The following is a 26,577-nucleotide window of genomic DNA, read 5'->3' on the forward strand; positions in this document are numbered from 1 at the left end:
TGAAGGCTGAAAGGGACCCCTAGACCTGGTCGTAACAATGCCACGTACCCTTCAACAGTCAGGTCCCAATCTATGACGTCCTGCAGCCATGTCTCTGTAATGGCTATCAGATCATACTTATTTATTTCTATTTGCGCTCTCAGTTCATCTGTTTTGTTTCGAATGCCATGTGCATTCAGATACAGAGCCTTTAGTTTTGTCCTTTCATTATCTTTGTAACCTTTAGCCTTATCTGTTGATTTACTCTTAGATTTGTACTCTCTATCCCTTCCTGTCACAGTCTGTTTATCATTTCCCATATTAATACTTTTCTCTCTTGCCTTATCTCTACTCAGAAATAAAGGTACTGAATTGGGGGAAGGCCAAATTCAATTTGATAAAAAAGGATCTGGCCAAAGTGGACTCAGAGCAGCTACTTGTAGGAAATTCTACATCAGATCAGTGGGAGTCATTCAAAGAGGAAATAGTGAGAGTTCAGAGCCAACATGTACCCGTTAAGGTGAAGGGTAGGACCAACAAGTCCAGGGAACCCTGGATGTCAAGGGATATAAACTATTGGATCAAGAAAAAAAAGGAGGCTTACGGCAGATTCAGAGGGCTGAAAACAGTGGAGGCCCTAGAGGAGTGTCGAAAGTGTAGGGGGGTACTTAAAAAAGTAATTAGGAGAGCGAAGAGGGGACATGAAAAATCATTGGCGGGCAAGATAAAGGAAAATCCTAAGGCGTTTTATAAGTATATTAAGGGCAAGAGGATAACCAGGGAAAGAGTAGGGCCCATGAGGGACCAAAGTGGCAATCTGTGTGTGGAGCCGGAGGACATAGGTGAGGTTTTAAATGATTACTTTTCATCTGTTTTCACTGTGGAGAACGGCGATGAAGGTGTAGAGATCAGGGAGGGGGATTGCGATATACTTGAACATATTAACACTGAAAGGGAGGAAGTATTAGATGTTTTAGAGGGCTTAAAAGTGGATAAATCCCCAGGCCCAGATGAGATGTATCCCAGGATGTTGTGTGAGGCAAGGGAGGTGATAGCAGGGGCTCTAACACAAATTTTCAGATCCTCTCTGGCCATGGGAGAGGTGCCAGAGGACTGGAGGACAGCGAATGTGGTACCATTATTCAAGAAGGGTAGCAAGATAGACCAGGTAATTACAAGCCGGTGAGTCTAACATCAGTGGTTGGGAAACTATTGGAAAAAATTCTGAGGGACAGGATTAATCTGCACTTGGAGAGGCAGGGATTAATCAGGGATAGTTATCACGGCTTTGTCAGGGGGAGCTTATGTCTAACTAACTTGATTGAATTTTTTGAGGCGGTGACTAGATGTGTAGATGAGGGTAAAGCAGTTGATGTAGTCTACATGGACTTCACTAAGGCTTTTGATGTGGTCCCACACGGGAGATTGGTCAAGAAGATAAGAGACCAATGCATCCAGGGCAATTTGGCAAATTGGATCCAAAATTGGCTTAGTGGCAGGAAACAGAGGGTAGTGGTCGAGGGTTGCTTTTGCGAGTGGAGGCCTGTGACCAGCGGTGTACAACAGGGATCGGTGCTGGGACCCTTGCTGTTTGTAGTGTACATTAATGATTTAGACATGAATATAGGAGGTATGATAAGTAAGTTCGCAGATGACTCGAAAATTGGTGGTGTCGTAAATAGTGAGGAGGAAAGCCTTAGATTACAGGACGGCACAGTGGCGCAGTGGTTAGCACTGCAGCCTCACAGCTCCAGGGACCCGGGTTCGATTCCGGGTACTGCCTGTGTGGAGTTTGCAAGTTCTCCCTGTGTCTGCGTGGGTTTTCTCCGGGTGCTCCGGTTTCCTCCCACAAGCCAAAAGACTTGCAGGTTGATAGGTAAATTGGCCATTATAAATTGTCACTAGTATAGGTAGGTGGTAGGGCAATATAGGGACAGGTGGGGATGTTTGGTAGGAATATGGGATTAGTGTAGGATTAGTATAAATGGGTGGTTGATGGTCGGCACAGACTCGGTGGGCCGAAGGGCCTGTTTCAGTGCTGTATCTCTAATCTAATCTAATCTAATATAGATGGACTGGTAAGATGGGCAGAGCAGTGGCAAATGGAATTTAATCCTGAGAAGTGTGAGGTGATGTATTTTGGGAGGACTAACAAGGCAAGGGAATACACAATGGATGGTAGGACCCTAGGAAGTACAGAGGGTCAGAGGGACCTTGGTGTACTTATCCATAGATCACTGAAGGCAGCAGCACAGGTAGATAAGGTGGTTAGGAAGGCATATGGGATACTTGCCTTTATTAGCCGAGGAATAGAATATAAGAGCAGGGAGGTTATGATGGAGCTATATAAAACGCTAGTTAGGCCACAGCTGGAGCACTGTGTACAGTTCTGGTCACCACACTATAGGAAGGATGTGGTTGCACTGGAGAGGGTGCAGAGGAGATTCACCAGGATGTTGTCTGGGCTGGAGCATTTCAGCTATGAAGAGAGACTGAAAAGACTAGGGTTGATTTCCTTAGAGCAGAGAAGGATGAGGGGGTCGTGATTGAGGTATACAAAATTACGAAGGGCATGATAGGTTAGATAGAAAGAGATTTTTTCCCTTAATGGAGGGGTCAATAACCAGGGACATAGATTTAAGGCAAGGGGCTGGAGGTTTGGAGGGAATTGAGAAAAAAAAATTTCACCCAGAGGGTGGTTGGATTCTGGAACACACTGCCTGAAGGGATGGTAGAGGCAGGAACCCTCACAACATTTAAGAAGTATTTAGATGAGCACTTGAAATGCCATAGCATACAAGGCTACGGGCCAAGTGCTGGAAAATGGGACTAGAATAGTTCGGTGCTTGATGGCCGGCACGGACACGATGGGCCAAAGGGCCTGTTTCTCTGCTGAAAAGCCCTATGACTATGACTCTCTCTACTCCTTGATTTACCATATCTTCCCAAATCAGATCCCTTGCCCCCACTATTCAGTTTAAAACCCTCTCTAAATCCCTAGTTATGCGGCTCGCTAGAACACCGGCCCCAGCACGGTTCAGGTGTAGACCATCCCAATATCCTTAATTTCCTCACTCTTTTTAGCCCCAAGGTTACTACCTCTTTCTGGTATTGAGCTTGTGTCTTCTGTTGTGACGCAGACACAAAATATCTGTTCAATGCCTCTGCCATTTCTTCATTCCCAATGATGATTTCTCCTGTCTCTGCCTCTAAGGGACCAACGTCTACTTTAGCTACTCTCTTCCTTTTTATGTACTCATAAAAGCTCTTACAATCTATTTTTATATTGCTAGCTTGTTTACTCTCATTCTATTTTTTCCCTTTTTATCAACTTTTTGGTGGCCCTTTGCTGGTTTCTAAAACACTCCCAATCCTCAGACTTGCTACTATTTTTTGCAACATTGTAAGCCTCGACTTTTCATCTAATACTCTCCTTAACTTCCTGAATGAGACACAGATGGGTCTTTCTGGGTGATTTTTTGTTTTTGAATGCAATGTACTTTTGTTGAACTCTTTGAATTGTTTCTTTAAATGTTTCAAAGAAAACAAAGAACAAAGAAAATTACAGCACAGGAACAGGCCCTTCGGCCCTCTAAGCCTACGCCGATCCAGATCCTCTATCTAAACATGTCGCCTATTTTCTAAGGGTCTGTATCACTTTTCTTCCTGCCCATTCATGTATCTGTCTAGATACATCTTAAAAGACGCTATCGTGCCCGCGTCTACCACCTCCGCTGGCAACGCGTTCCAAGCACCCACCAGCCTCTGCGTAAAGAACTTTCCACGCATATCCCCCCTAAACTTTTCCCCTCTCACTTTGAACTCGTGACCCCTAGTATTTGAATCCCCCACTCTGGGAAAAAGCTTCTTGCTATCCACCCTGTCTCTACCTCTCATGATTTTGTGCACCTCAATCAGGTCCCCCCTCAACCTCCGTCTTTCTAATGAAAATAATCCTAATCTACTCAGCCTCTCTTCATAGCTAGCACCCTCCATACCAGGCAACATCCTGGTGAACCTTCTCTGCACCCTCTCCAAAGCATCTACATCCTTTTGGTAATGTGGCGAACAGAACTGCACGCAGTATTCCAAATGTGGCCGAACCAAAGTCCTATACAACTGTAACATGACCTGCCAACCCTTGTACTCAATACCCCGTCCGATGCAGGAAAGCATGCCGTATGCCTTCTTGACCACTCTATTGACCTGCGTTGCCACCTTCAGGGAACAATGGACCTGAACACCCAAATCTCTCTGTTCATCAATTTTCCCCAGGACTTTTCCATTTACTGTATAGTTCACTCTTGAATTGGATCTTCCAAAATGCATCACCTCGCATTTGCCCGGATTGAACTCCATCTGCCATTTCTCTGCCCAACTCTCCAATCTATTTATATTCTGCTGTATTCTCTGACAGTCCCCTTCACTATCTGCTACTCCACCAATCTTACTGTCGTCTGCAAACTTGCTATTCAGACCACCTATACTTTCCTCCAAATCATTTATGTATATCACAAACAACAGTGGTCCCAGCACGGATCCCTGTGGAACACCACTGGTCACACGTCTCCATTTTGAGAAACTCCCTTCCACTGCTACTCTCTGTCTCCTGTTGCCCAGCCAGTTCTTTATCCATCTAGCTAGTACACCTTGGACCCCATGCGACTTCACTTTCTCCATCAACCTACCATGGGGAACCTTATCAAACGCCTTACTGAAGTCCATGTCTTTGACATCTACAGCCCTTCCCTCATCAATCAACTTTGTCACTTCCACAAAGAATTCTATTAAGTTGGTAAGACATGACCTTCCCTGCACAAAACCATGTTGCTTATCACTGATAAGCCCATTTTCTTCCAAATGGGAATAGATCCTATCCCTCAGTATCTTCTCCAGCAGCTTCCCTACCACTGACGTCAGGCTCACCGGTCTATAATTACCTGGATTTTCCCTGCTACCCTTCTTAAACAAGGGGACAACATTAGCAATTCTCCAGTCCTCCGGGACCTCACCCGTGTTTAAAGATGCTGCAAAGATATCTGTTAAGGCCCCAGCTATTTCCTCTCTCGCTTCCCTCAGTAACCTGGGATCGATCCCATCCGGACCTGGGGACTTGTCCACCTTAATGCCTTTTAGAATACCCAACACTTCCTCCCTCCTTATGCCGACTTGACCTAGAGCAATCAAACATCTGTCCCTAACCTCAACATCCGTCATGTCCCTCTCCTCGGTGAATACCGATGCAAAGTACTCGTTTAGAATCTCACCCATTTTCTCTGACTCCACGCATAACTTTCCTCCTTTGTCCTTGAGTGGGCCAATCTTTTCTCTTGTTACCCTCTTGCTCCTTATATATGAATAAAAGGCTTTGGGATTTTCCTTAACCCTGTTTGCTAAAGATATTTCATGACCCCTTTTAGCCCTCGTAATTCCTCGTTTCAGATTGGTCCCACATTCCCGATATTCTTTCAAAGCTTCGTCTTTCTTCAGACTCCTAGACCTTATGTATGCTTCCTTTTTCCTCTTTGCTAGTCTCACAATTTCACCTGTCATCCATGGTTCCCTAATCTTGCCATTTCTATCCCTCATTTTCACAGGAACATGTCTCTCCTGCACGCTAATCAACCGCTGCTTATTTACCGCCAAACCTTCCAGTCTATTTACACAATTAACCTTAGCCAGTTCTCCCCCATACCTTCGTAACTGGCTTTGTTTAAGTTTAAAATTCGTGTTTGTGATTGAAATGGGTCACTTTCAAACTTAACATGAAATTCAGTGGTATTATGATCATTATTTCCCAGTGGATATTTTACTATGACATTGCTTATTAACCCTGCTTCATTACACAATACGAGATCTGAGATAGCTTTATCCCTAGTCGGTTCTACAATGTATTGCTCCAAGAAACTGTCATGAAAGCATTCTACAAATTCATCTTCTAGACCACTGTTGCCAATTTGATTGTCCCAGTCTGTATACGGATTAAAGTCCCTCCAATAATTTCCCGTTTAATGTTCTGTCCAATGATATAACTACTGTTAAGGGACCTGTAAATTATTCCCACCAGTGTTTTCTGATTCCTGCTATTCCTAATTTCCACCCAAACTAATTCTACTTCATGATCTTCTGAGGCCAGATCTCTTCTTATTAATGTCCTTATGTCATCCTTCACTATCAGGGCTACCCATCCTGCTTTGCTATTCTGTCTGTCTGAAATATTGTGTAACCTGGAATATTAATTTCCCAATCCCCTTGATCTCCTTGTAACCATGGACTGAATTTTATGCCGCCCCAGCGGGTTGAATGGTGGTGTGGGGGCAGCGTAAAATTGAGCAGGAGGCTCCGGGAGACCTCCACGACCCGCTCCCACCTCCGGCCAACTTAATGGCAGTCGGGCGTGGAGGGAAAAAGGCCCGCCTTCCCGAGGCTAATTAAGTTTAGTTTAGAGATACAGCACTGAAACAGGCCCCTCGGCGCACCGAGTCTGTGCCGACCATCAACCACCCATTTACACTAATCCTACACTAATTCCATCTTCCTACCTGCAAGTCTTTGGCATGTGGGAGGAAACCGGAGCACCCGGAGGAAACCCACGCAGACCCAGGGAGAACTTGCAAACTCCACACAGGCAGTACCCAGAATTGAACCCGGGTCACTGGAGCTGTGAGGCTGTGGTGCTAACCACTGCGCCACTCACTTAGTGGCCCTCGCCCGCCTCCACGGGTATTTTACCCATGGCAAACGGGCGTGCTGGGGACGTGAAAGGCCGTCCAGCGATAGCTGGACCCAAGACCCAAGACACCCCTCCCTGCCCCCGAACAACCACCCTAGCCGGACATGGGCATGACCGATCCGCCTGGTGAGGCATGCTCAACTTACCTTCACTCCTGGCTCCATGTTATTGGCTGGGCTGCAGTCGCAGCAGTGGCCACCACTCCTGGTGGCGCTGCTGAGACTAAGAGCTGCTGGTCCGCTGATTGGCCTGCAGCTCAGTGAGGCAGGACCTCCTCCCTCAAGCAGGTGGAAGTCCCGCCTCGGAACAGTTAAAGCCCAGCGACTCATAAGATGCGTGACAGATCCTCAGGCGAGGAGGAAGCGGGTTCGCCACCGACTTTTACGCCGCTGGCAAATTCACCTCCCACTAAGGTAAAATCCAGCCCCTTGTCTCGGTAATGATAATTAGATCCAGATCATTTCCCTCTATTCGTACATTAGTTCATCTATCTTATTACAAATGTTTTGTGCATTCAGATAAAGGAACTTCGATTTCATTTTTTTACCTCCATTCCCTGCAATGACCTTATTTGCCAATGTAGAATTTTTGTGAAACTCTCTGTCCCTTCCTGTCCCATTCTGTTGGGAGTTACCCACATCACTATCCTGCTCCGATGCCCTGACCTCTCTCTTTGGATTTCTAAATTTCCCTTTACCCAAAACTTCCCCCCCCACTCTGTTAGTTTAAAGCCCTGTCCACAGCCCTAGTTATGCGATTGGCCAGGACACACTGGTCCCAGCCCGGTTCAAGTGAAGCCCATCCCAATGGAATAGCTCCCTCTTCCCTGAGTAGTGATGCCAGTACCCCAAGAATCAAAACCTCTTCTTGCCACACCACTCTTTGAGCCACACATTTTGTTCTATAATCTACTTGACTCTGTGCCAATTTGCACATGGCTCAGGTAACAATCCGCAGATAATTACCTTTGATGTTCTGTGTTTTAATTTGGACCCTAATTCCTCAAATTCTCAAAGCAGAACATTATTTCTGGTTCTACCTGTGTCATTGGTTCCCACATGGACCACGACAACTGGATCCTCCCCCTCCCACTCCAGGTTCCTCTCCAGCCACGAGGAGATGTCTTTAACCCTGGCACCAGGCAGGCAACACAGCCATTGGAGCTCCTGGTCACAGCTACAGAGGACAGTATCTATCCTCCTGACTACACTGTCTCCTATCACTACCACATTCCTCTTCACTCTCCCCACTGGAATGCCATCTTTCACCATGGTGCCGTGGTCAGTCCGATCATCCACTTGCAGTCCTTCTCTTCATCCACACAGGTAGCAAGGACCTCGTACCTGTTGGACAAGGGCAGGGGCTGAGGCTCCTCGCTACATGCTGATTCCCCCTACCTGCCTCACTTGCAGTCACATCCTTCTGTCCCTGACCATTGATCATCTCTAATGTTCTCCCTACTCTAAGAGGTGTGACTGTGTGACTGCCTCCTGAAACAGTGTACAGGTAACTCTCCCCCTCCCTGATGCTCCACAATGTCTGCAACTCAGTCTCCAGTTCAGCAATTCTGAGCTGAAGCTGTCCAAGCTGCAGACACTTACTGCAGACATGGTTGTCCAGGATTGCAGTGCATTCCACAGATTCCCACATTCTGCAGTTGCAGCACACCACCGGCCCTGCCATCTCTGTACAATCTTTTTTGAGTCAATTAGTTAATAATTCAAGCTGAAGTAATGGAAAGTTGCACTCACCTACCTTGGAGTCAGAGGAAGAGGACTTACCAACTGCCGGAGGCTGAAGAAGATAGGAAAAGGAGCCCCTTTTCCCCCCTCTGCACCAAATTTCCAAATTCACTCTGGCAAATGTTTCACTCAGGCAATTGTTTCTTCTCAACTGTGTCCCCTCACTGCGTTCGGCTAAGAAACTGGTCTGCTTTATATAAGGATTCTGATGACTCACTAGCTAGCTCAGCTTTCTACTACAATAGTTAACACCTATTGAACCTAACTACTTCCAACTGCCCCTTTCAGTGCTGTAAATCGAACTATAATTCGAAATGATTTGCTCTTTGAAAGAACTATCCAGTTGGCCCACGTTTCCCCTGCTCCTTCCTCATCGGCCTTCATGTCGGTAAACAATGCTATTTTGAAAAGTAAGTGCTGGAAGTAGTCAGTAGGTCAGGCAGCATCTGTGGTGAGAAAGACAGTCAACGTTTCAGGTCAGTGACCTTTCATCAGAACTCTGACGAAAGATTATTGATCTGAAACGTTAACTCTGTTTCTCTCTCCACAGTTGCTGCCTGACCTGCTGACTACTTCCAGCACTTTCTGTTTCTATTTGAGATTTCCAGCATCTGCAGTATTTTGTTTTTATTCCCGTTTGAAAGGGATTGGTTAGTGATTCAGGCAGAAACTATGCTAAGGAGAAAGCAAATGGGACTAAAAAGATTTCAGAACAAGGCGGAAACATGACTTTGGAATATTTGCTCAAATGGAGGGCAGAAAGATAGCACAGAGTGGATGAACTGTAACTTCTGTTTATTTCTATGTAACTTCCTCGCTGTCCAAACCAATCACCCACTTTTCAACCTGGGTCACTGGACAGTGATCAGGAACCCTGGCTGATTTCCCCTCACTCTCTAACCCAGGGGTCACTGGACAGTGATCAGGAGCAGGAACCCTGGCTGATTTCCCCTCTCTCTCTAACACAGGGGTCAATGGACAGTGATCAGGAGCAGGAACCCTGGCTGATTTCCCCTCTCTCTCTAACACAGGGGTCAATGGACAGTGATCAGGAGCAGGAACCCTGGCTGATTTCCCCTCTCTCTCTAACCCAGGGATCACTGGACAGTGATCAGGAGCAGGAACCCTGGCTGATTTCCCCTCACTCTCTAACCCAGGGATCAATGGACAGTGATCAGGAGCAGGAACCCTGGCTGATTTCCCCCTCTCTCTAACCCAGGGATCAATGGACAGTGATCAGGAGCAGGAACCCTGGCTGATTTCCCCTCTCTCTCTAACCCAGGGATCACTGGACAGTGATCAGGAGCAGGAACCCTGGCTGATTTCCCCCTCTCTCTCTCTAACCTAGGGATCAATGGACAGTGATCAGGAGCAGGAACCCTGTGCTGATTTCCCTCCTCTAACCCAGGGATCACTGGACAGTGATCGGCAGCAGGAACCTTGGCTGATTTCCCCTCTCTCTCTGACCCAGGGATCACTGGACAGTGATCAGGAGCAGGAACCCTAGCTGATATCCCCTCTCTTGCTCTCTCCCTAACCAGGGGTCACTGGACAGTGATCTGGAGCAGGAACCCTGGCTGATTTCCCCTCTATCTCTGACCCAGGGATCACTGGACAGTGATCAGGAGCAGGATCCCTGGCTGATTTCCCCTCTCTCTCCAACACAGGGGTCACTGGACAATGATCAGGAGCAGGAACCCTGGCTGATTTCCCCTCACTCTCTAACACAGGGTTCACTGGACAGTGATCAGGAGCAGGAACTTTGGCTGATTTCCCCTCTCTCTCTAATCCAGGGATCACTGGACAGTGTCCAGGAGCAGGAACCCTGGTTGATTTCCCTCCTCTCTCGAACCCAGGGATCACTGGACAGTGATCAGGAGCAGGAACCCTGGCTGATTTCCCCTCTCTCTCTAATCCAGGGATCACTGGACAGTGTCCAGGAGCAGGAACCCTGGCTGATTTCCCTTCTCTCTCTAACCCGGGGTCACTGGACAGGGATCAGGAGCAGAAACCCTGGCTGATTTCCCTCTCTCTAACACAGGGGTCACTGGACAGTGATCAGGAGCAGGAACCCTGTGCTGATTTCCCCCCTCTCTCTAATCCAGGGATCACTGGACAGTGATCAGGGGCAGGAACCCTGGCTGATTTCCCCTCTCTCTTTGACCCAGGGATCACTGGACAGTGACCAGGAGCAGGAACCCTGGCCGATTTCCCCTCTCTCTCTAACACGGGGGTCACTGGACAGTGATCAGGAGCAGGAACCCTGGCTGATTTCCCCTCTCTCTCTAACACAGGGGTCACTGGACAATGATCAGGAGCAGGAACCCTGGCTGATTTCCCTCGCTCTCCCTAACCCAGGGGTCACTGGACAGTGATCAGGAGCAGGATCCCTCGCTGATTTCCCCCTCTCTCTCAAACCCAGGACTCACTGGACAGTGATCAGGAGCAGGAACCCTGGCTGATTTCCCCTCTCTCTCTAACACGGGGGTCACTGGACAGTGATCAGGAGCAGGAACCCTGGCTGATTTCCCCTCTCTCTCTAACACGGGGGTCACTGGACAGTGATCAGGAGCAGGAGCCCTCGCTGATTTCCCCCTCTCTCTCAAACCCAGGACTCACTGGACAGTGATCAGGAGCAGGAACCCTGGCTGATTTCCCCTCTCTCTCTAACCCAGGGGTCACTGGACAGTGATCAGGAGCAGGAGCCCTGGATGATTTCCCCTCTCTCTCTAACCCAGGACTCACTGGACAGTGATCAGGAGTAGGAACCCTGGATGATTTCCCCTCTCTCTCTAACCCAGGGGTCACTGGACAGTGATCAGGAGCAGGAACCCTGGCTGATTTCCCCCTTCTCTCTAACCCAGGGGTCATTGGACAGTGATCAGGAGCAGGAACCCTGGATGATTTCTCCCTCTCTCCAACCCAGTGGTACTGAGTCCAATTGTTTCTCTTCTCAGCACAGTGCCTTGGGGCTCAGGACTAGGCTGACAGACATTAACCCAGCAAGACATTGCTCTCTGTAACTGAGTCTGTGTTGATTACCGGTCAGTGAGTTGATCAGAAAGCTGGAGTGAGCTGGGAACAGTCTGTAGGTCAGTTTGCTGTTCAGGCCGTGATCTCGATCTGTGGCCAGGATCCGTCCAATGGTCGATCCTGGTAATATGTTCTCCTGTACTGTGAAGAAATATCGATCCTCGCTAAGTTTTGGTGCATTGTCATTCTCGTCTGTGACGCAGACCCTGACTGTGGTGGTCCCTGTTTTCCTTTGCTCACCCTCTCTGGTAGAAGCCACAACAGTCAGACTGAAAAGGTCCTTGTTTTCACGGTCCAGGGCACTCTTCACGTACAACCAACCACTTTCAGGCACAATTCCAAAATTGGTAGAGTCACCATCAGAGCGCAGATGGTAAGTGATGTGGATGTCTTTGCTGTCCTGGCTCAGTGCGCGCACCTGCAGAAACCGGGTGTTAACAGGCGTCCCTTCCTTGACCTCAACCCTATAGGTCAAAGTGTCGAAGATTGGGGCATTATCGCTCTCGTCCTGGATGTGAATCACCAATGTGAAGGTGGAGCTCAGCTGTGGAGCACCGCTGTCCTTGGCCACAATTTTCAGGTCGTAGCGTGGGACCATCTCATAGCTCAAGGATCCAATCACACGGAGCTTCCCAGAGGTTCGGTCGATACTGAAAGTTCTCTCTGCATTGGAGATGATGTCAAATTGCACCTGGCCATTGGCCCCGCTATCCCGGTCCTCTGCATTTACAGTATAGATGAGGGAGCCAATCTCCGTATTCTCTGGGACAAGAATGGACTCGGAGGAGGTGGGAAATGTTGGTGTATTATCGTTAATGTCAGAGATTGTGATCTTGACTTTCGTACTGCTGTAGGCAGGAGGGGAGCCACTGCAAGCTTGAATATCCAGGATCACAACTGGATGAGACTCATGGTCCAGGGGGATGCTGGTCCGGATCAAACCTGAACTCATGCCAATTGCAAAGTAGCCATTAGGGTCTCCAGCAGAAATGGTGTAGAAGACAGAATCAGAATGACCTGCCAATCAGAAAAGAGATAAGGCAATCAGTTTAAAACAGGATAACCCAGTTGAATGCTGAAAATCTTCATGATCACCGAATAGTTCCATTCCCCTGCCTTCTCCCCATAACCCTGCACATTCCTCCCTTTCATATAACTGTCTAATTCCCTTTTGAATGCTTCATTTGAACCTGCCTCCACCACACTCTCAGGCAGCGCATTCCAGACCTTAACCACTCGCTGCGTCAAAATGTTTTTCCTCATGTCACTTTTGCTTCTCTTACCAATTACTTTAAATCTCTGCCCTCTCGTTCCCGATCCTTTCACAAGTGGGAAAAGTTTCTCTCTCTCTACTCTGTCCAGACCCCTCTTGATTTTGAATACCTCTATCAAATCACCTCTCAGCCTTCTCTTCTCTAAGGAAAACAGTCAGAACTTCTCCAATCTATTTTCATAACTGAAATTCCTCATCACTGGAACCATTCTCGTGAATCTTTTCTGTTCTCTCTCCAATGCCTTCACATCTTTCCTAAAGTGCGGCACCCAGAACTGGACGCAATACTCCAGCTGAGGCCGAACTAGTGTCTTATACAAGTTCAACATAACTTCCTTGCTCTTGTACTCTCTGCCCCTATTAATAAAGCCCAGGATACTGAAAGCTTTATTAACTTCTCTCTCAACCTGTCCTGACACCATCAATGACTAATGCACATATACACCCAGGTCCCTCTGCTCCTGCACCCCCTTTAGAATTGTGCCCTTTATTCTATATTGTCTCTCCATGTTCTTCCGACCAAAATTAATCACTTCACATTTCTCTGGTGAGGCTGGTGACCAGTGGTGAGCCGCAGGGATCGGTGCTGGGCCCTCTGTTATTTGTCATATATATTAATGACTTGGATGTGAATGTAAGGGGCATGATTAGTAAGTTTGCAGATGACACCAAAATTGGTGGTATAGTGGACAGTGAAGAAGGTTGTCTAAGGTTACAACAGGATATAGATCAACTGGGAAAGTGGGCAAGGGAGTGGCAAATGGAATTTAACGCAGAGAAGTGCGAAGTGATGCATTTTGGGAAGTTAAACCAGGGCAGGACATATACATTGAATGGCAGGGCCCTGGGGAGTGTTGTTGAGCAGAGAGACCTTGGGGTGCAAGTACATCGTTCCCTGATAGTGGCAACACAGGTAGACAGGGTGGTGAAGAAGGCGTATGGTATGCTTGCCTTCATCGGCTGAGGCATTGAGTACAAGAGTTGGGACATCATGTTACAGTTGTACATAACGTTGGTTAGGCCGCATTTGGAGTACTGTGTGCAGTTATGGTCGCCGTACTACAGGGAAGATGTGATTAAGCTAGAGAGGGTGCAGAAAAGATTCACAAGGATGTTGCCTGGTTTGGAGGGCTTGAGTTATAAAGAGAGATTGGATAGGCTGGGTCTGTTTTCCCTGGAGCGAAGGAGGCTGAGAGGGGACATGATAGAGGTATATAAAATTATGAGAGGCATAGATAGGGTAGATAGACAGAGTCTGTTTCCCATGGTAGGGGTGACTAAAACTAGAGGGCATAGATTTAAGGTGAGAGGGAGGAGGTTTAAAGGGGATTAAAGGGGTAAATCTTTCACACAAAGAATAGTGGGTATCTGGAATGAGCTGCCTGAGGAGGTGGTGGAGGCAGGAACAGAAGCAACATTTAAGAGGCATCTGGACAGGTACTTGAATGAGCAAGACATAGAGGGATATGGAATTAATGCAGGCAGGTGGGATTAGTATAGATAGGCATTATGGTCGTCTTTGGACGCGGTGGGCCGAAGAGTCTGTTTCTATACTGTACGACTCTGTGACTCTGCATTGAACAATCATCTGCCACCTGTCTGCCCATTCCATCAACTTCTCCATGTCCTTTTGAGATACTACACTATCCTCCTCACAGTTCACAATGCTTCCAAGTTTCATACCATCCACATACTTTGGAATTGTGCTCTGTACACCAAGGTCTAGGTCATTAATATATTGCAATACAAAATTCAACAACAACTTATATTTATATAGCACCTTTAACATAATAAAACATCCCGAGGCACTTCACAGGAGCATTATAAAACAAAATATGACATTGAGCTTCATCTACGTAATACACAAATACTTAACCTGCCCGCTGGTCACTTGGGCCAACATAAATTTAACCCCATTAATATTATGAGAGTTTTGAACAGAGTAAATGTCACAGGAGGGTCGGTAACCAGAGGAAACCGATTTAAGGTAATTGGCAAAAACTGCAGAGAGGGGAGATGAGGAGTATTTTTTTGAATAGCAAGTTGTTGTGATCTGGAATGTGCTGCCTGAAAAGGTGGTGGAAGCAGATTCAATAATAATTTGCAAAAGAGAATTTGATATAGAATGCTCTGCAGAGAGCGGGCATGGATTCAAAGGGCCGAATGGCCTCCTTCTGTGCCTTTATGACTCTATGAGAATCATACAGCGCAGGAAGTGGCCATTCAGCCCATCGTGCCTGTGCCAGTTCTTTGAAAGAGCTATCCAAATAGGCCCAGTCCTAGTCCTCGTTCCTGAAACCTGGTAAATTTTCCCTTTTTAAGTATTTATCCAATTTCCTTTTGAAAGTTTCTCCTTATTTACTCAAACAAACCCTTCCTGATTTTGAACACCTCTATTAAATCTCATAGAGCCATAGAGTCAAACAGCACAGAAACAGGCCCTTCGGCCCATCGTGTCTGTGCCGGCCATCAAGCACCCTACCTATTCTAATCCCATTTTCCAGCACTTGGCCCATAGCCTTGTATGCTATCGCATTTCGTGCTCATCTAAATAGTTCTTAAATGTTGTGATGGTTCCTGCCTCTACCACCTCTTCAGGCAGTGCGTTCCAGATTCCAACCACCCTCTGGGTGAAAACATTTTCCTCAAATCCCCTCTTAACCTCCTGCCCCTTACCTTAAATCTATGCCCCTCTAGTACAGGAGAAAGTCTCTTCCTATCTAATCTATCAATGCCCCTCATAATTTTGTATACCTCAATCATGTCTCCCCTGAGCCTTCTCTGCTCGAAGGAAAACAACCCTCGCATTTTCAGTCTCTGATCATAGCTGAAATGCTCCAGCCCAGGCAACATCCTGGTGAATCTCCTCTGCACCCTCTCCAGTGCAATCACATCCTTCCTATAGTGTGGTGACCAGAACTGTACACAGTACTCCAGCTGTGGCCTAACTAGCATTTTATACAGCTCCATCATAACCTCCCTGCTCTTATATTCTATGCCTAGGCTAATAAAGGAACGTATCCCATATGCCTTCCTAAGCACCTAATCTACCTGTGCTACTGTCTTCAGTGATCTATGGACAAGTACACCAAGGTCCCTCTGAGCTTCTATACTTCCTAGGGTCCTACCATCCATTGTATATTCCCTTGCCTTGTTAGTCCTCCCAAAATGCATCACCTCACACTTCTCAGGATTATATTCCATTTGTCACAGCTCTGCCCATCTTACCAGCCCATCTATATCTCCCTGTAATCTAAGGCTTTCCTCCTCACTATTTACGACACCACCAATTTTCGTGTCATCTGCGAACTTACTTCTCATACCTCCCATATTCACGTCTAAATCATTAATTTACACGACAAACAACAAGGGTCCCAGCACCGATCCCTGTGGTATACCACTGGTCACAGGCTTCCAATCGCAAAAACAACCCTCGACCATCACCCTCTGTTTCCTGCCACTAAGCCAATTTTGGATCCAATTTGCCAAATTGCCCTGGATCCCATGGGCTCTTATCTTTTTTTTAGATTTAGATTTAGATTTAGAGATACAGCACTGAAACAGGCCCTTCGGCCCACCGAGTCTGTGCCGACCATCAACCACCCATTTATACTAATCCTACACCATTCCCATATTCCTATCACATCCTCACCTGTCCCTATATTCCCCTACCACCTACCTATACTAGGGGAAATTTATAATGGCCAATTTACCTATCCACTGGCAAGTCTTTTGGCTGTGGGAGGAAACCGGAGCACCCGGAGGAAACCCACGCAGACACAGGGAGAACTTGCAAACTCCACACAGGCAGTACCCAGAATTGAACCCGGGTCGCTGGAGCTGTGAGGCTGCGGTGCTAACCACTGCGCCAATCTTGACCAATCTCCCAAGCGGGATCTTATCAAAAGCCTTATTGAAGTCCATGTAGACTACATCAACTGCTTTACCCTTATCTACACATCTAGTCACCGCGTCGAAAAATTCAGTCAAGTTAGTTAGACATGATCTCCCCCTGACAAAGCTGTGCTGACTATCCCTGATTATTCCCTGCCTCTCCAAGTGCAGATTAATCCTGTCCCTCAGAATTTATTCCAACAGTTTCTCAACCACTGATGTTAGACTCACTGGCCTGAAATTACCTGGTTTATTCCTGCTACCCTTCTTGAATAGTGATACCACATTCGCTGTCCTCCAGTCCTCTGGTACCTCTCCTGTGGCCAGAGAGGATTTGAAAATTTGTATCAGAGCCCCTGCTATCTCCTCCTTTGCCTCACGCAGCAGTCTGGGATACATCTCATCTGGGCCTGGGAATTTATCCACTTTTAAGCCCACTAAAACAGCTAATACATCCTCCCTTTCAATGCTAATATGTTCAAGTATATCACAATCCCCCTTCCTGATCTCTACACCTACATCGTCCTTCTCCATAGTGAACACAGATGAAAAGTAATTGTTTAAAACCTAACCTCTGTCCTCCGGCTCCACACACAGATTGCTACTTTGGTCCCTAATGGGCCCTACTCTTTCCCTGGTTATCCTCTTGCCCTTAATATGCTTATAAAATGCCTTAGGATTTTCCTTTATCTTGCCTGTCAATGTTTTTTCATGTCCCCTCTTTGCTCCCCTAATTACTTTTTTCAGTACCCCCTACAGGGTACTGTACCGCCCCTAGGGGGGGGCGCACAGTGGTTAGCACCGCAGCCTCACAGCTCCAGCAACCTGGGTTCAGTTCTGGGTACTGCCTGTGCGGAGTTTGCAAGTTCTCCCTGTGACTGCGTTTGTTTCCGCCGGGTGCTCCGGTTTCCTCCCTCAGCCAAAAACTTGCAGGTTGATGGGTAAATTGGCCATTGTAAATTGCCCCTCGTGTAGGTAGGTGGTAGGTGAATTGAGGTGGGGATGTGGTAGGGGACATGGGATTAATGTAGGATTAGTATAAATGAGTGGTTGATGGTAGGTACAGACTCAGTGGGCCGAAGGGCCTGTTTCAGTGCTGTATGACTCTATGACTTTCTATACTCCTCTAGGGCCTCCGCTGTTTTCAGCACTCTGAATCTGCCATAAGACTCCTTTTTTTTTCCTGATCCAATCCTCTATATCCCTTGACATCCATGGTTCCCTGGACTTGTTGGTCCTGCCCTTCACCTTAACAGGTACATGTTGGCTCCGAACTCTCACTATTTCCTCTTTGAATGACTCCCACTGTCTGAAGTAGACTTTCCTACAAGTAGCTGCTCCCAATCCACTTTGGCCAGATCCTGTTTTATCAAATTGAAATCGGCCTTCCCCCAATTCAGTACCTTTATTTCCGGTCCATCTTTGTCCTTTTCCAGAACTACCTTAAATCTTACAGAGTTATGGTCACTATCCCCGAAATGCTCTTCCACTGACACTTCTACCACTTGTCCAGCTTCATTCCCTACGATTAGGTCCAGTACTGCCCCTTCTCTTGTCGGACTTTCTATGTACTGGCTCAAAAAGCTCTCCTGTATGCATTTTAAGAATTCTGCCCCCTTTAAGCCTTTTGCACTAAGACTATCCCAGTTGATATTGGGGAAGTTGAAATCCCCTACTATTATTACCCTATTATTTTTACACCTCTCTGAGATTTGCCTACATATAGAACATAGAACATAGAACATACAGCACAGAACAGGCCCTTCGGCCCACAATGTTGTGCCGATCCTTTGTCCTCTGTCAAGGACAATTTAATCTATACCCCATCATTCTCCTTTATCCATATACCTATCCAAAAGCCTTTTGAAAGTCCCTAAAGTTTCTGACTCAACAACTTCCCCGGGCAAGGCATTCCATGCCTCGACCACTCTCTGGGTAAAGAACCTTCCCCTGACATCCCCCTTATATCTCCCACCCTTCACCTTAAATTTATGACCCCTTGTAACGCTTTGCTCCACCCGGGGAAAAAGTTTCTGACTGTCTACCCTATCTATTCCCCTGATCATCTTATAAACCTCTATCATGTCACCCCTCATCCTTCTCCTTTCTAATGAGAAGAGGCCTAGAATGTTCAGCCTTTCCTCGTAAGACTTATTCTCCATTCCAGGCAACATCCTGGTAAATCTCCTCTGCACCCTCTCCAAGGCTTCCACATCCTTCCTAAAATGAGGCGACCAGAACTGCACACAGTACTCCAAATGAGGCCTTACCAAGGTCCTGTACAGCTGCATCATCACCTCACGGCTCTTAAATTCAATCCCTCTGCTAATGAACGCTAACACCCCATATGCCTTCTTCACAGCCCTATCCACTTGAGTTGCAACTTTCAATGATCTATGCACATAGACCCCAAGGTCTCTCTGCTCCTCCACATGCCCAAGAACCCTACCGTTAACCCAGTATTTTGCATTCATGTTTGTCCTTCCAAAATGGACGACCTCACACTTTTCAGGGTTAAACTCCATCTGCCACTTTTCAGCCCAGCACTGCAACCTATCCAAGTCCCTTTGCAGACGACAATAGCCCTCCTCGGTATCCACAACTCCACCAACCTTTGTATCATCTGCAAATTTACTGACCCACCCTTCGACTTCCTCATCCAAGTCGTTAATAAAAATCACAAACAGGAGAGGACCCAGAACTGATCCCTGCGGCACGCCACTGGTAACTGGGCTCCAGGCTGAGTATTTACCATCTAAGACCACTCTCTGCCTTCTATCAGTTAGCCAATTCTTAATCCAACTGGCCACATTCCCCACTATCCCATGCCTCCTGACTTTCTCCATAAGTCTACCATGGGGGACCTTATCAAATGCCTTACTAAAATCCATGTACACCACATCCACTGGTTTACCCTCATCCACTTGCTTGGTCACCTGCTCAAAGAATTCAATCAGGCTTGTGAGGCAAGACCTACCCCTCACAAAACCGTGCTGACTGTCCCGAATCAAGCAGTGTCTTTCCAGATGCTCAGAAATCCTATCCCTCAGCACCTTTTCCATCAACTTGCCTACCACCGAAGTAAGACTAACTGGCCTGTAATTCCCAGGGTTGTTCCTATTCCCTTTCTTGAACAGGGGCACAACATTTGCCACCCTCCAATCACCTGGTACCACCCCCGTCAGCAGAGAAGATGAAAAGATCATTGCCAGCGGCTCTGCAATTTCATCCCTTGCTTCCCATAACATCCTTGGATATACCCCGTCAGGCCCGGGAGACTTGTCTATCTTCAAGTTATCTGCTCCTTTATCTCTTCCTGACTATTTGGAGGCCTGTAGTACACTCCCAAACAAGTGATTGCCCCCTTTTTGTTTTTAAGTTCCACCCATATGGCCTCATTTGAGGAACCTTCTAAGATATCATCCCTCCTTACTGCAGTAATTGACTCCTTGATCAACAGTGCAATGTCACCTCCTGTTTTATCCCCTCCCCTGTCGCACCTGAAGATTCTATACCCTGGAATATTGAGCTGCCAGTCCTGCCCCTCCGTCAACCATGTCTCTGTGATAGCTATAATATCATAATGCCATGTGCTAATCAATGTCCTCAATTCATCTGCCTTACTAGTAAGACTCCTTGCATTAAAATAGTTCAATCCAGCCTTACATTTTTCACTTGTGTCTTAACAGGTCTATATTTGCTCTGCCTTCCAGACTGACTCAGTTTCTCTTCCATATTTGACTGTGCATCCCCCCCTACTGTACCTCCACTCTGTATCCCATCCTCCTGCCAAATTCGTTTAAAACCCCCCCAACAGCACTAGCAAACCTCCCAGCAAGGATGTTGGTCCTGTTCTGGTTCAGGTGCAACTTGTACAGGTCCCACCTTTGCCAGAAACAGACCCAGTGATCCCTCCAGCACCAAATCCTCAGCCACGCATTCATCTGCTCTATCCTCCTATTCCTATACTCACTAGCACGTGGCACCGGGAGTAATCCAGAGATTACAACCTTTGAGATCCTGCTTTTTAATCTGCTACCTAGCTCCCTAAATACTTGTTGCAGGACCTCATCCCTCTTTCTACCTATGTCGTTGGTACCAATGTGTACCACGACCTCTGACTGTTCACCCTCCCCTTTCAGAATGTCCTGCATCTCCCCTGAAACTTCCCTGCTCTAAGGAGAACAATCCCAGCTTCTCCAGTCTCTCCACATTAACTGAAGTCCCTCAATCCTGGAACCATTCTATTAAATCTCTTCTGCACCCTCTCCAAGGCCTTGACATCCTTTCTAAAGTGTGGTGCCCAGAATTCATAAGATCATAAGAACTAGGAGCAGGAGTAGGCCGTCCGGCCCCTCGAGCCTGCTCCGCCATTCAATAAGATCATGGCTGACCTTTTCGTGGACTCAGATCCACTTACCCGCGTTCTCACCGTATCCCTTAATTCCTTTATTGTTCAAAAAGATATCTACCTTAGCTTTAAAAACGTTTACTGAAGAAGCGTCAACTACTTCACTGGGCAAGGAATTCCATAGATTAACAACCCTCTGGGTGAAGAAGTTCCTTCTTAATTCAGTCCTAAATCTGCTCCCTCTAATCTTGAGGCTCTGCCCTCTTCTCCTAGCTTCACCTGCCAGTGGAAACATCCTCTCTACTTGTAATGTGTGTTATGGGCGGCACAGTGGCGCAGTGGTTAGCACCGCAGCCTCACAGCTCCAGGGACCCAGGTTTGATTCTGGGTACTGCCTGTGTGGAGTTTGCAAGTTCTCCCTGTGTCTGCGTGGGTTTCCTCCGGGTGCTCCGGTTTCTTCCCACAAGCCAAAGGACTTGCAGGTTGATAGGTAAATTGGCCATTATAAATTGTCACTAGTATAGGTAGGTGGTAGGGAAATATAGGGATAGGTGGGGATGCTTGGTAGGAATATGGGATTAGTGTAGGATTAGTATAAATGGGCGGTTGATGGTCGGCACAGACTCGGTGGGCCGAAGGGCCTGTTTCAGTGCTGTATCTCTAATCCAATCTAATCTTATCTATTCCCTTCATAATTTTATATGTTTCTATAAGATCCCCCTGAATTGGACACAATACTCCAGTTGGGGCCTAACCAGTGTTTTATAAATGTTAAGCATAATTTCCTTGCTTTTGTAATGTATTCCTTTGTTTATAAAGCCAATACCATGTGCTTTTTTTTAAACAGACCTTAACTTGTTCTGCCACCTTCAAAGCTTGGTGTAGGTATACCCCCACGTCTCTCTGCTCCCGCAGCCTCTTTAGAATTGTATTCTTTATTTTATTTTGCCTTTCCTCATTTGTCCTACCAAAATGTATCACTCACACTTCTCTGTGCTAACTTTCATCTGTTAGCAGGGTCTGAGAGTGACCGTTCCCCAATCAGTGTGAAGAGTCTGAGAGTGACCAATGTCCAGTCAGTGTGAAAGGTCTGAGAGTGACCAATGTCCAGTCAAGGTGAAAGGTCTGAGAGTGACCAATGTCCAGTCAAGGTGAAAGGTCTGAGGGTGACCAATGTCCAATCATTGTGAAGGGTCTGAGAGTGACCAATGTCCAGTCAGTGTGAAGGGTCTGAGAGTGACCAATGTCCAATCATTGTGAAGGGTCTGAGAGTGGCCAGTGTTCAGTCAGTGTGAAGGGTCTGAGAGTGACCAATGTCCAGTCAGTGTGAAGGACCTGAGAGTGACCAATATCCAATCAAAGAACAAAGAACAGTACAACACAGGAACAGGCCATTTGGCCCTCCAAGCCTGTGCCGATCTTGATGCCTGCCTAAACTAAAACCTTCTGCACTTCCAGGGACCGTATCCCTCTATTCCCATCCTATTCATGTATTTGTCAAGATGCCTCTTAAATGTCATTATCGTACTTGCTTCCACCATCTCCCCCGGCAACAAGTTCCAGGCACTCACCACCCTCTGTGTAAAGAACTTGCCTCGCACATCCCCTCTAAACTTTGCCCCTCTCACCTTAAACCTATGTCCCCTAGAGTAACTGACTCTTCCACCCTGGGAAAAAGCTTCTGACTATCCACTCTGTCCATGCCGCTCATAACTTTGTAAACCTCTGTCATGTCGCCCCTCCACCTCCGTCGTTCCAGTGAAAACAATCCGAGTTTATCCAACCTCTCCTCATAGCTAATGCCCTCCAGGCCAATGTCCAGTAATTGTGAAGGGTCAGAGAGTGACCAGTGTCTAGTGTTGCATGATTGATGACCATTTGAGAGGAGAGTGACACGAGGTAAAATAAACAAAACAGCAAAGGCTGGAAATACTCATCACTTCAGGTTTCAAGCATCTGCAGTATTTCTGTAAAGGTCAGAGGTGTTGGGTAGGTAATGGAGTAGCAGAGTTCACAGGTGATTCACCACTAGGCCTATCAACAGGAGCAGCAACACCGAATTTCCTTCTCGTTCCCCTCACCTGGAGAGTTTAGTGCCCTCACAGAGCCAATGTGGGAGCCTCTCCTCACATCTTCAGGAATTGTGAAGAAGTACTGAGCTTGCTCGAAGAGTGGCGGTGAAATTGTACCCGAGACAATGCTGATATTCACCATGGCGTTGACCAGTGATGTGAGACCACCTGCATCCTGTGCAGAGATGACCAGACGCTGTACCGTATCAGCTCTGCCGTGTAAGTGAGTGGCGAGCGAGAGGACCCCTGTGGGAAGAATTCAAGGCACTGAGATCAGACACTTAGAGCAGAGCCGCGGTCAGTCATCACCAGTTTAGTTCACTCTTTACGCAGAGACTCTGCACACAGTGTACATTAGCCCTTTCCCCAACCATAACACCCTTGTCACACAGACTCTGGTGTTTTGACTGTGTGAAATCTAGAAGAAACAAGATTTCTTTCTGCTGAGCTTCCAGATAGAATTTTATTAGTTATTTTTGCACTTTTATTTTTATACTTGTTCTGTGGGCTTCCTGTTGGAAAGGGCAGAGTGTCAATGTATCAGAACAATGAGAGTACATTCTGATTCGAGGCCATTCTATCAACGCCCTCACTGCACTGAACACTGGACAATGGCTAATTACAAATGTTTTCTGGCCAGGTGCAGTCAGCAGCCTGTGTGTGATTGATAGTCTGGACAGGCTATAGCCCTGAGTCAGTGAGCAGTGATCTCACTGGTTCTCACATAGTATTTCTTGGCAAGTATGCTTTGCACTGATGCAGGAAATTACTGAAGGCATAGGAAGAGGAAGAGAGCTAGTTGTACAGGAGACCTGGCCAACATCCAGTGCATTGGCAACACATATACTGTAAGGTGTGACTATGGGACCCACAAGGGATCCCACACCTGCTACGTCATAGTAATGGGGAGGGATCAGTGCGGTCTTACTCTCATACCCACTGCCCCTTGGTAGCTCATCAAAGTGACCATCTGTGGGCTATATTCTTCTGACCTCACTCTGACACCAGCTTAGGGTCAGGCATTAGGGTTCCAGCAGGATTCCTACATATCCATGTCCATTCTGGGTGGGAGGATTCTGGATAAATGTCCCTCAAATCATGCTATTCAGCTGTATAAAATAGTAGGCAATGATTCCTGATGTCAAGAGGTGAAAATCAAGAGAGAGACAAATGGAACTGCATTGAATTGTCAGGTGACAGGCAAGTTTCCCTGTCAACAACTCATTCAAAACATGCAGGGGTTTTCACCCAGTCTGAACAGAACAATGAGTTTCTCACAGCTGCTCTGTGGAGGCCGCTGTTAAACAGGAAATTCTCACAGGGCAGGAAACTTCCCAACAAAATTTACCGGACATAATGAGACATATCAGCAATGCTTCTGAAAAAGAATGTCTCCGAGTTGCTAACGGACTTTGTGACTGTGATAAGAACGAGGCCACTGAGACACAGCTATTCAACCAGGTGAGGGAAAACAGCAGCTTCAGTTTGAGTCATTTATTGAAACTCAGGACCCATTGGGGAGTCTCTGCTCAGGCATTGCTCGTGGGAATGGGGGGTCAGGAGGACGGCATAGCATTTACATAACATAATGGGTTGGATATGTGGCTGGAGGAAAGCGGGATAAAGGGATCTGGGGACAGAGCAGGTACATGGGATTAGAGTACTGGGAATAAAGACCAGCATCGACTGGTTGGGCCAAATGGCCTGTTTCTGTGTAAATTCATGAACAAATTTGGGGCTCATTTACCAAACAAAAACGCAGAAGATCCAAAATCCTGACACACTGGACTCAGAATGATATAAGCACACTCACCTGTGTCTCTGTTGAGTTTGAACAAGTGCAGCAGGTTCCCTGACATGATACGATAGGTCACTTTCCCATTCCGCCCTCCATCCTTGTCAAAAGCAGAGACCCTGAGCACAGCGGTCCCAGGCAAACTCTGTGTGCTGAGGCTGGCTGCATAATGCACGGGATAGAACACTGGCCTGTTGTCATTGATATCATCAAGGTAAACCTTAACATAGGCCATGGACTTTAAACCACCCTGGAGGAGAGGCGGAGGTGCAGAGTGAGAACAGGAACCTTGATTAATTCAGCACAAATCCTGAGACCCTGACTCTTCTCTCCCCCGACACTCAGCATTCCCTGAGGCTGGCATCCTGAAGGTGATTAATTACCCAACACAAAGCACAGAATGAATGGGTGGAACATAGGAAATCAGAGCAGGAGTAGGCCATTCAGCCCATCGAGCCTCTTCTGCCATTCAGTTAGATCATCTACCTCAACACCACTTTCCCGCACTATCCCCATATCCCTTGATGTCATTAGTATCCAGATATCCATCGATTTCTGTCTTGAACATGATCAATGATTGAGCTTCCACAGCCCTCTGGGGTAGAGAATTCCACAGATTCACCACTCTCTGAGTAAAGAAATTCCTCATCTCAGTCCTAAATGGCCTTCCCCTTATTCTGAGACTGTGTCCCCTGGTTCTAGACTCAACAGCCAGGAGAAACATCAGTCCTGCATCAACCCTGTTGAGCCCTGTAAGAATTTTGTATGTTTGAATGAGATCCCCTCTCATTCTTCTAAACGGTAGCGAATAAAGGCCCAGTCTCCTCAACCTCTAGTGAAGAGCCTGGTGAGGTCTGCGATTCCCTCCCTCTATTTTGCCCTGGTGAAATCCCAGCCTTTCGCTGAAAGGGGTGGGGGAAGGATTGACTGCGCAGGTCATGCCAGTGAGGCAGGAACTTACCCTGGAGTCGGATGTCTCAAGCCACTCCTACTGGAGGATCAGACAGTAGCTGGCAGGGCACCTAGAGTTAAGCCCCTTGTCTTTCGTGGCCTGGACATGGGTGCTGGAGGACATTTGGTATCTATTTTAGGACAGCCGGGGGCTAGATCGTTGGTGCACACACTGAGATACCAATAGATTCTGACATACTACCCCAGTACCAGATAGCAGGATCAAGGGCCAATCAAGCTCTTAGATCCAGCTGGGTTCAGGTAAGCTCAATCAAAACTCCCTCTACACTGTCCCCATCAAACAATCCCAGGACAGGTGCAGCTATTAAAACTGGAAAATATCATGGAAAATGTTTTCATTGGATGCTAATATTCTTAAATGTATGTTATGAAACTACCGAAAACTAATTTCAAACATATTGATTGATTGGAATGCTTGTAATAACAAATGCTGTCTTTTAACTATGGCGGCACAGAATTTTATTTCAGGACAAAAAATAAACTTTTGTTTCAAAGGAAAAAAAAAAAAACGGGGTTAGATACAGAGTAAAGCTCCCTCTACACTGTCCCCATCAAACACTCCCAGGACAGGTACAGCACTGGGGTTGGCTGCTGGCTAATTGGAGGTGCTGAGTGTATCAACGAGGTGCAGCTGACTGTTGCTGTGTGCAGAGGCTGGAGGCTGTATGACTGCTGCAAGAGGGAGAGACTGACTGAGACTGAAACTGAACCGAAGGATTTCCATCTGTCTTTC

General features: G+C 46.9%; 1 protein-coding gene across 1 annotated transcript in view; it reads right to left on the reverse strand.

The window, feature by feature from the left end:
- The window catches only part of LOC137371067 (protocadherin-16-like), a 579,474-nt gene that overhangs the window by 223,659 nt on the left and 329,238 nt on the right, over nt 1-26,577 (reverse strand). The window contains exons 3-5 of the mRNA XM_068032966.1: nt 24,891-25,122; nt 23,087-23,323; nt 11,497-12,504 (exon numbers count right to left, since the gene is read on the reverse strand). Of these exons, the coding sequence (XP_067889067.1) occupies nt 11,497-12,504; nt 23,087-23,323; nt 24,891-25,122 (1,477 nt within the window). The remainder of the gene's footprint in view (nt 1-11,496; nt 12,505-23,086; nt 23,324-24,890; nt 25,123-26,577) is intronic.

Source organism: Heterodontus francisci, chromosome 6 (genome assembly GCF_036365525.1).
Source record: "Heterodontus francisci isolate sHetFra1 chromosome 6, sHetFra1.hap1, whole genome shotgun sequence".
NCBI classification, from domain to species: domain Eukaryota; kingdom Metazoa; phylum Chordata; class Chondrichthyes; order Heterodontiformes; family Heterodontidae; genus Heterodontus; species Heterodontus francisci.